An 11,015-nucleotide genomic window follows, 5' to 3' on the forward strand; every position below is an offset into this window, starting at 1 on the left:
TTTCATATTTATCAAAGCCTAGAACACAGTTTCCAACACTAAGTAACAATTGTTGTCAGTGGTAAAAGGATCCTTGAGTTTTGTAATATTGAACGTTCACATGTCGATATATTACATGGAACAGTAATTTATTCTATCAGAAAAGTATCAACAGACTTTGATAACTTCACCACTGACTTGACATTTAAATACACATACATGCCATACCTTTCCGGTGCAAAATAGTGAGATCAGTGATTATTTTTAGTGAGATTTGGTCAAAAATAGTGAGATTTTTTCTCTGAATTCATGAGAAATTTGTGAGACATTTAAAACATAAATTATATAGCATATATCATAGTATTGAATCATTTGTGCTATTCTGAAGCCTCTAATTACTTTGTAATAGCCACAATTGAAGATTTTTTGATATTTTAAAGGATTTTAGGAAGGTTTACATGTGACATACGATCCAGATAAAGCTATCAATATTTATACATGTCCCATTATGATATCAGTAAATGGTCAACACCAATTTAACAACACATGTTATCTACAACACTTTTTGCTTGTTCTGGTTTCCTTTCAACCTTATGTACAAAGATTTTGTTTTTATTCTAGGTTCCTTACTTTCTTGCTAAGTTCACATCACCCCAACACAAACAGGACAGCCCAGCAGATGATAAACTTTAAAAGTTGTTACATAATACATGTATTCGTTTCCTCACCGGATCTATAACAAATTCATCTCAACCTCCTGGACTTAGCTAGTTATGTCTACTAAAATATAAACTTTATTTATTTTACAACAATATGAAACAAGTCATTTCAACTTATATTAATCACTCTTGTTGGCCCGGATGTCAGCGTGCGGGGGGTCTTGTTGTGGAAGGAAACCGGAGTACCTGGAGAAAACCCACATTGTCGGGCAGGTGACCCCATATCTTATCACGTCCGATCGGGGAATCGAACCCCGGTCGCCTTGGTGAAAGGCAAGTGCGCTATCCACTGCACCACCCGACCTACTGCAAACCTCTGTCATTTCTACATAAAAACACTAGACATTACATTTCATAAATAATTTATTTCCTTTCATTCTCACATACATCATCTTGCAAATGAACTTTTGGATGATCAGTATTAAAATTCAAATACATGTACATTGTACATATAAAGTATGCATAATTAGCACTTCAAAAAATGATAATATGCATCCTTAATGCCTGTGATACTACTGGTACCGATTATAGCATACATAAAGTTCAAGAAAGTCTCTTAAAATATATTATTTCTTCCCCTAATTATAATTGTAAAAGCCTTGAAGAAAGAAATTGTTGTAGATGATGTTACAAGGAAGAATTTCATGAAAATATTCCTGAAAAATTATCATGAAAACATCTGTAGCATTTGATTATCTTCCATTTAATTTCTTGCTTTTGTTCTAAATTCACAATTGTACTTCGATCAAATGTTAAGGTCACCAAATCTCTTTTAAAATATTATATTCTCTTTAATTGAATTAAATAAAAAATATCTTCAACAAATGGTATCTTAGTTCTAATCTGAATGTCTCAAAAAAAAAAAAAGTTTATGTAATCCAATTTTTATAAACACTATATGGTCAAAAACTTAAAACAGCCAAGCTTTTGTTATCATACACAAGACATTCTCGCTCACTATCAAATCCGCGTCCATCTATCTTCTGTCAGTGACATTCACAATCCTACCTCTCCTTGTCATTACACAGGGCAACATACACAACTTGTAAATGTTATTTGCGGAATCATAGCGGTTATCCACAATTTTTATAGTTACAATTTTTTTTTTTAATGAAACAATAATTATATCACTATATGACGTTTCTGGAATCCCTTGGACACAAATATCTCCAAAGGTATTTGACAGTCACTGAACTATGACCCAAGACAAGCTAAAACATAGCGTCATATAAACCAGTACTATACTGTTAATAGCCTAGGTTTGCAACATTATTTTTTTGTAAAGATCTCGCAACTACATAATTCATCACATTTAAACAACAAGATATATCCACTGTTTTTCCAATATTGTCACTTTGTACATTCAAATTCTCATAAAAACGATGTGCAGTATACACAAAAAATTGAAGATTTTTAGTATATACCACCTAATCCAAAACGATCTGTATGACATCAATAGTAACGTGTCGTGTCAAGTAATCCAGCGACCCAAGTAAAGTCTGGTCGTATTAAACGGTGTCTTCTTCTTCCCGTTGCCATAGGAAACCATCACTGAATTGAAATGTTTAGGTTGCCATAGCGATGCAATGCTGCATGTAAACCATCTGAATTTACATTCCCGCTCACGTAAACCTCTCTTGCAAGTCCATGATAAAGATAACGATAAAAACATGATTTTTGTCCATCACTTCAGTAATGACCATTTTATCTGTTCTTTAGCACTTTGAAGAACCTGCAAAAAAGAAAAAGAAGATTAGGCTAAGAAAAAACCCAAACAATAACTGACTGCAGAAGTGAGATTGACTCCCACTCATGTTCACAGTAAGATTCAGCATTGATTTTTTTTCTGTGTAGTCTTTTACTGGGTAATAGAAGTTTCATTTTTTTTCAGAAAAGTAATAAACATTCTTTGTTGAAAAGGATGCTTTGAAAGAATCGTTTGAAGATATGGTAACTGTATGTTTATATGTACAATGTGTTGCCTTACGTTACAACATATCATGCTCTGTAACATTAGCAAACCAAGTTAAGGGAGCAGTGATAATACAGTAACCAAATACAGTACTCTCTTCAAAACATTCAAATTTAATGCAACAAAATATCTGAATAAGATAGAGTGTCCCACCGTATACGATTACTGGAACATTGTTTTCCTGTTAAATTATGCTAGTTCCACTAAATTCATACAAAGAAAATTATAGATTGTGGGCCTTTTAAGGGAGTTTAAATAGAAATCATTAACTGTAATGTTGCATAACAGTTATAACATAACAAATATGACTAGTAGTGCAGTAGATAATCTCCTTGCTTCGTAATCAAGGGTTATGGAGATCAAACACCCATGGCAGATGTACATGTGGATTTGTGAAAAAGGAAATAAAAAATTATATCTTTCTTCCACATTTACCTCTTCGATGTCATAAAAGTGCAGGCAACAAATCCACATCAGAAGAGTTGAACATTTGAACTCTTCTGTGTTTGAGATACAACACAAAGGGTAGGGACTCTCGGCTTTACCACTTGAGTCACATTTAAACAGTTACTCATCAACCTTTTCTAATGTTAATCAAAGCTGCCTTTCAAAAAGTTTCTTCGCAGTTATTTGGAAACTGATTTGATGTCAGATCTGACCTGCTTCTTATCTAAACAAATCTGATCCAGCCCCATTCCAACCACACATACAAAACACACCTCTACCAACAATATAGTATGCCACAACCACACTGGACAAAGGGAGATAATCCTTAACTCCAGCACATTTAGACAACAAACTGTGATTTACAGGGATATCAAATATAGCCAGCTTTTTGTGCATAAAATCTTATTAACATTTTAAGATATATGTAATAGTTGTCTTAATTTTAAACTTGTATATCTCGATAAAAGAAATGACATGAGTTGAAGCCCTGTAACATCACCAGCTGGTCTCTCGTTTAGTTGGGGAATATGATCATGACATCATCTTTGCAGAAAAGACCAAACCATCAGCACATAACTAGCACTAGGCCTGATCGTTTTATTATTTTTTTTATTATCGGACCATATGCATCTATGATCCGATAATAAAAAACAAAAAACAAAACAAAAACGATCGAGCCTAGAAGCTACGGGTTCCCACAGCTAACCTAGCACCAAACTGTCTATTACATATTGTTTGGTCAAGAAAAACCACTTCGACTATATCAGTGTGTGGTAAACTTGATGAGCATATTTACATATTTCTTATCATGTTCATCGACACAATGATATCTACTAGTACAGCTATAAAAAAAATAAACAAGATGAAACTGCTGTAAAAATTGTCGGATAAACTAAGGCGAAAGTGAATGTACATAGGAACATGGGTGTATAAGCTACCACTGAACACTGCATACATACATTATGTATTTGTATGGGAAAGTGAAAAGTAAACTGAGTGACCCTCTAAACCAGAAGACGCCTTTAGTACTCACCTCCAGCTTTTTTGAAATTTGCTTTAACACAAGAAAAAATCAAACCGTGCACATATTAACAAGAATTTTGAATATGTAAACTTCCCTCCAATGTTATTGATATTTTTATCTTTGTTAATATATATTTTAATCAAATATACACTGTTCTTCCATTACTGCAAAACATATTATTAAGTGTATTTGCATACTCTGCCAACTAGCTTTTATTTTAACTTCTTAATAAAAATTGGACATTTGGGGGAAGTTTTATCATTATTATGGATTACAGGTTATTGCTTAAAGACTTGGAAGATGAAGGTTCAGGTAAGGATTTATAAACTTTTGCATTAAAATGCAGATTAATGGGGTAGGTATGTACAGAAAATACGAATTCTGGAAAACAAGTTCCCAAATTTACTTCATAGGAAAAAACAAATTTTGGTTTGGAAATTAAGTTTAGGTCCACAACAATCTAGGCCAGTGGAGATGTGGGCATCATGCTTTGAGACACTCATTACCATATTTCTTACTGTTTCAGTCGCTCCAGATTTTGTGCTATCAAATCAGAAGTAACTCTTAAGGTCCCATATTAATATGTATCTCTGATCAAAGTGCTACAGAATAGCAATAGCTGCTAATGTACTTCAGTCATAACCCTTCCCATAGTGGGATTATAGTGGTAAAAGAAAAGTCCTAGAAAAATTTGACAGATACTTTCATTTAGAGCTTAGGTATAATATGTATCTCTGATCAAAGTGCTACAGAATAGCAATAGCTGCTAATGTACTTCAGTCATAACCCTTCCAATAGTAGCAATAGCTGCTAATGTACTTCCGTCATAACCCTTCCCATAGTAGCTATAGCTGCTAATGTACGTCAGTCATAACCCTTCCCATAGTGGGATTATAGTGGTAAAAGAAAAGTCCTAGAAAAATTTGACAGATACTTTCATTTAGAGCTTAGGTATAATATGTATCTCTGATCAAAGTGCTACAGAATAGCAATAGCTGCTAATGTACTTCAGTCATACCCCTTCCCATAGTAGCAATAGCTACTAATGTACTTCAGTCATAACCCTTCCCATAGAGGGATTATAGTGGTAAAAGAAAAGTCCTAGAAAAATTTGACAGATACTTTCATTTAGAGCTTAGGTATAATATGTATCTCTGATCAAAGTGCTACAGAATAGCAATAGCTGCTATTGTACTTCAGTCCTAACCCTTCCCATAGTGGGATTATAGTGGTAAAAGAAAAGTCCTAGAAAAATTTGACAGATACTTTCATTTAGAGCTTAGGTATAATATGTATCTCTGATCAAAGTGCTACAGAATAGCAATAGCTGCTATTGTACTTCAGTCCTAACCCTTCCGATAGTGGGATTATAGTGGTAAAAGAAAAGTCCTAGAAAAATTTGACAGATACTTTCATTTAGAGCTTAGGTATAATATGTATCTCTGATCAAAGTGCTACAGAATAGCAATAGCTGCTAATGTACTTCATTCATAACCCTTCCCATAGTAGCAATAGCTACTAATGTACTTCAGTCATAACCCTTCCCATAGTGGGATTATAGTGGTAAAAGAAAAGTCCTAGAAAAATTTGACAGATACTTTCATTTAGAGCTTAGGTATAATATGTATCTCTGATCAAAGTGCTACAGAATAGCAATAGCTGCTAATGAACTTCAGTCCTAACCCTTCCCATAGTAGCAATAGCTTCTAATGTACTTCAGTCATAACCCTTCCCATAGTGGGATTATAGTGGTAAAACAAAAAGTCCTAGAAAAATCATTCTACCCTCATATATTTCAGAAAGAGGATGTAATTCTTTCTCATACCTTTTTCAATTTTTCAATTCTTGTATTCTTCAAAACAAAATCTCCAACTTTGATTTCTCAGGATGTAAATGTCATTGACCATGTATTTACTTTGACAGATACTTTCATTTAGAGCTTAGGTATTTTATTATTTTTTTAACACAACAGAAAAATCCTCATTTTTGACTTATGGAGAATATCAAATTTACATTTCTTTCACAATATCTATACTACATGTTGATTTCTTTCTAATACATGTATACATCTATTTCAATACAGGAGTATTTTTTTCTTGGATGGCAAATGTAAAAGAAAATCGACATTTGACATTAATGATTGATATTTTTTGTAAACACAGTAAACTCTGTGTATTAAAGATATAATCCAGACACCATTTGAATTGATATTTGTGCTATAGCAACATTGGTCCTGTCATTTGAGATGAAATGTGCAGATTGCAAAGATACTAATGAGATATGTTTAACAGTTGTTACTTTTTTAACTTTTCAAGTTGTTTAAAAAGATAATAAAAATATGTGAGGTAAAATATTGTCCTCCTTTTTAAAAATGGTGAGAACATTTGGTTTGAATAACTATATGCAAAGCAGTGAAAGATTTTCTCCATCTGACCAGTTTAGTATCTTAGTGCACTATACAGCCCACCACAATCAAACTGTTTACACTACACAACAACACCTACACTATATAGCACACAGCACTATCTGTAACCGAAATTTCCAGATGAAATCTACTCTCTAAATCGTTCCACCAAATCTACACTCTATAACGCCTGTAAACAATTTATAATGGTAGCGTTTACTGGCCCAGACAAGGTTTACATGGACAGATATGTGTTGACGAGGAACACATGCTACCAATGTATGTGAGTGATAAGTGTTTACAGAGATAAGAGGCGTTTGTACCTGTGCCACTGTTTGTTCCCCGAGTGGTATGTCGTCTGACCTGATGGCTACCTTCTGTACTATTGATGTGGAGTCAGCGTCCAAGATTATCCTGCCACAAAGATAGAATATTTTCATCTATGATTGATGTGTAAATCAATTTCTCATTACTTAGTGGAAATATATTTTAAGTAACAGAAAGTCATTAGTAATTCTTATTATGATTTAGAGACTATTTTACCATTCTTGAATAGGTACCTTGAATAATTTCAGTACCTTGGTATATGAATAAAATTTTCTCCACTGTTGCTTGTTTACCATCTAGTAAATGATTATGTTCATAACTTGAATTGAAAGACAGATTTTGTTTTGTAATAATGCCAACAATCATCTTCAAGAAGACAAATATCCACATCTCATCACGATAATAGATAAGAAAGTTTACAGAAGTACAAGTATGCATACCCGCCATCACAGATCTCATCAACAGCCAAATATACGGCATCCAAGTTCTCAAACAGAGCCCTCTTCTCCACGTTTTTACGCAGAATTTGGTTGACAGCGTCATACAAGGCATTGAGAACACTTGCTAAAATCAGCTGAAAACAAAGGTCACCTTTTGTTCAATATCAGTATTTGCAGTTTTACATAGGTGTATTGCCAATTGTACAGGTAAATATTTTCTGGAACATTTTGATAGTTTTTGCAGTACACAGGCAAAATTTCTTGAGGTAAATTTGACCTGAAAAAATCTTGACCCGAAATTGCTCTTTTCAGGTACCAGTAATGTGACCTGAAATTGGCAAGAATTTACCTTAAGAAATTTTGCTGGTATATGAACATGTATTGACATTTTATAAGATATCTACACAGACGCATTTTACCTCTATTATAAAATGGTTTTATTGTACAATTTGTTGTATAAATACAACACTTTTAATTAATATTATTTTGTCAAAGCATTGTATATATTGCTGGAGACGACAACAGAAATAGTTTTCATTATTTTTATTTAGTATCTGTATCTCAAGTTAGCAGGGACAAGTTCTGATACATGTATTACTTGTAATTCTTACCTCATTTTCTTGTGAACTTCCCACAACATAGAAAAACAGATCAACGTTGCTCTTGTACACACATGTAAGTCCTTCAAACATTATGATTTCAGCTGAATTTGAATGAAAAAAAAAAAATTAAAGAACAAAATATAAGTGTAAAACAGCTCTTTCATATGCTTTAATCAAAACAATATGTGGAAAAAACCTGGTAAATTCAAATTTCAAGTTATAAATGGTCTTATAATCTTATATTCACAACACAATAGTATATACAAACTGCATGTACATATGTACTGCTGCTATAGAAAATGGTACAATATTTTTAAAACCACCCTTCATGGCCCAAGTAAACTCTTGATCTTACTTTTCCAATTTTTCTAAACAAACATTTGAGTAACCCTGACTTTCGGGTAGGTATAATAATATACATGTAAAACAGGAAAACAAGAGTTAGTCATTAAATTTCCACTTACAATTGGCCCTATGTGTTTTGCTGAACAAATTCTTCTCAAACTGTTTTTGTTCTTTGGGTGTAGGGAACTGGTCATCATAATACTGGAGGATATAAAGAAACATTTTCAATATCTTATCACATGTTACCATGTTATTCGGTAAATACACCATGATATATCATATATTCTACAATATACTCACGTACTATGATCTAGTATGATCATATGAAATGATAAGGAAACAATATGTGAGACTTCCACATTGTATTATAGGATTTATATTTCAATAGAATATGTGATTAAAAGGATCTTAAATTTGTTTCTATTATGAAATCTATTATGAAACTTAGAGAGGTGCAGGGAGTAGAGCCCACACCGTTCATTTGTACTTAGGTGGATATGAGGGTCCTTAACCCTTCCTGAAGAAGCTCCCTATTGGGGCAAAACTGGTCAACTAACACCTTATAAATTGAAGAAAACCTACTCTGATGCTATTGTGATTGATACCCTTACCTATTGTGAAACTTGAAACATTTTTTTTTTCATTTCAGCTCTCTCTGACTGAAGCTCGCTCATATAGAAATATTTTAGACATAATTCACACCGAAGAAATTAAAGTACTTAATGCCAGAAATGACATGAAAATTTGTCGGCTAAGTTTAATTAAGCAATCATAAGTCAGAGTTGACCTTACCAATAGACAAGTGAAATCGTTTTGTTTCAGAACTGAACACCTACCTTAGCAAGCATACGGTTGCCATCATTATCCAGGATGGCCATTGCCTTCACCGTGTACAAAGAGGGTTCCTGTGGCAGATTAAAAAAAATGATAGAATTTAATAAGTGTGTATGACTGTTTCAGATAAAGGATAGTTTGATGGCTATACACAGTAAATAGGTTTCAGTAAGTTTTCCTGTAAAGAATATATAACAATTTTATGTCCAGCTAGTTTAATATGCATGTTGAAATTAGCTTAAACAAGAATTACATAGAAATAAATCTCTCGCCTGTTCCTGCTTTGAGTAATTTGAGAATCGCAGCAAAATACAGAAACTTAATATTCATGATGAGCAAACTTAACTTGTGTTTATTTATTTTAAAACTTTCAAATTCAAATTGAATCTTAATTGGAATTTAAATTCAGAAATTGTAAATTAAGTTTTAAGTACTTCTAAGAAGAAAACATCTTTACACAGAATTAAGGATACTGAAAAAGTAATTGAACCAAATGCAAGAAATCAAGGAAATATTTACTGTCTTAATCGAAGTAGGCAACCAAATACCCATGAATTATTTAAAATTAGAGTTCAGTTGGTCCAGCCCACAAACTTGCTAAACACAAAAACTTAACATTGATGATGAAACTGAAATGTCACTTGCCAACCTGACACCCACTATTTGAAACAATGGTTGGTCACTGGCACCACCAGGAAAGGCTAAATGTACAGCAAGACTGGGATTCGAACCCAGGAGCTTCAAAGTCAGACTGTTTTGATGGACGTCTTCAGCAACTTATTTGCAAACAATGGACCCAGTCCAGTTTAGTTACACATATATATCATTATTGTATTTGAACTTGTCATATACTTGTAGCAGAACTGGGCTGCATTTGCGTATCCCGGTTGAAATGGTACGTGTGGCGCAGAAACATTCCACAATGACGAACGCATTTGGACTGTTCTATAAGCAGAGCTAAAAATGCATAGTTTTGGAGAATAAAAAACAATGTATCGAGAATAATATACCCTTCTTTCATGCGTCCACTGAATTACATAACGTATCTTAAAAACTACATGTGGCTTGACATTGTTTTAGAAAGAAATAATGCAAACTAGCTATAGTCAGCATTTAAGTTTTGGTCAGGCGCATCTGGACTCCTCAATTTACACATGCCAAATTTGCCTGAGGTCAGCCTCGGTCAAGATCTGTGCCTGTCGTTTTCTTTACAGGCTTAACCGTTTCAACCAGATATGCTAATATACCCCTTGACTGGGTCAATCGCCGGCAACCAGGTAGCTCAGCGGTAGAGCGTCAGGCTGGAGAGCCAAGGGTATGAGCCCCAGCGACGGCACTATCTTCATCACTATTCCTCTTCCTATTACAGAGCGTCTGGTCCGTCTAAGAGTTTATTGGGATATTTTACTGAGTTTCAAATAAAAAACATGGAACAATTACAAGAGCTGGAACTCATAGCATTCCTTCTTTTGTATATCTAGCTTTTAAGAGCAATCCCTCTTTTGTATATCTAGCTTTAATGATCATGAATTAAAACGCTTCAATACTGCTAACCTTCTGTTCTTTTGAGAGTAAATGAGGGGGGGGGGGATATGTTATGATATGCCGGATAGCACTGCAATGACAGTGTGAATGAACATTATCCCAATATTTAAGTATAAAATCAAGATGCTTATAAGCTGCTTCTGTGACATCTTTTGGTTAAAATTTAGCAGCACAAACCATCAGTAATGTTAATTTCTTACCAGAATACCACCGTCCATGGTTTCGTGTGCTGTCGACTTGACGTGGAAGTGCTCGTCAGCGTTGAAGGGGCGCACGAATAGTGTTTCCTCAAATACAAACACTGAAATGATCATGACTTATAAATAAATCGAAGTTTTATTTTAACTATACTAAAAGAAAATATCAATTATCTGTAA

The 11,015-nt window shown here is 33.7% G+C and overlaps 1 protein-coding gene across 2 annotated transcripts; it reads right to left on the minus strand.

Annotated features, from left to right (window-relative positions):
- Positions 1-1,048: 1,048 nt before the first annotated feature.
- LOC110445079 (coatomer subunit zeta-1-like) lies at positions 1,049-10,932 on the minus strand. Of its 2 annotated transcripts, XM_021489465.1 has the most exons (8): positions 10,839-10,932; positions 9,096-9,164; positions 8,379-8,460; positions 7,924-8,015; positions 7,313-7,446; positions 6,869-6,959; positions 4,151-4,171; positions 1,049-2,430 (listed from the first exon to the last, which is right to left on the minus strand). In XM_021489465.1, exons 1-8 carry the CDS (start codon positions 10,854-10,856, stop codon positions 2,383-2,385), a joined length of 555 nt encoding a protein of 184 aa, XP_021345140.1. In that variant the 5' UTR covers positions 10,857-10,932; the 3' UTR covers positions 1,049-2,382. The 2 variants fall into 2 exon arrangements, with proteins under 2 accessions (XP_021345140.1, XP_021345141.1); XM_021489466.1 differs by lacking the exon at positions 4,151-4,171.
- Between the last annotated feature and the right edge of the window lie 83 nt (positions 10,933-11,015).

This window comes from Mizuhopecten yessoensis, unplaced genomic scaffold, assembly GCF_002113885.1.
Source record: "Mizuhopecten yessoensis strain PY_sf001 unplaced genomic scaffold, ASM211388v2 scaffold2711.2, whole genome shotgun sequence".
NCBI classification, from domain to species: domain Eukaryota; kingdom Metazoa; phylum Mollusca; class Bivalvia; order Pectinida; family Pectinidae; genus Mizuhopecten; species Mizuhopecten yessoensis.

Excerpts from the sequence above, each read along its gene's own strand:
- LOC110445079 (XM_021489465.1), bottom strand. Across the intron at positions 7,447-7,923 it reads GAAGTTCACAAGAAAATGAG|CTGATTTTAGCAAGTGTTCT; the intron begins GTAAGAATTACA and ends CTTTGTTTTCAG. Across the intron at positions 2,431-4,150 it reads AAATTTCAAAAAAGCTGGAG|GTTCTTCAAAGTGCTAAAGA; the intron begins GTGAGTACTAAA and ends TCTTTTTTGCAG.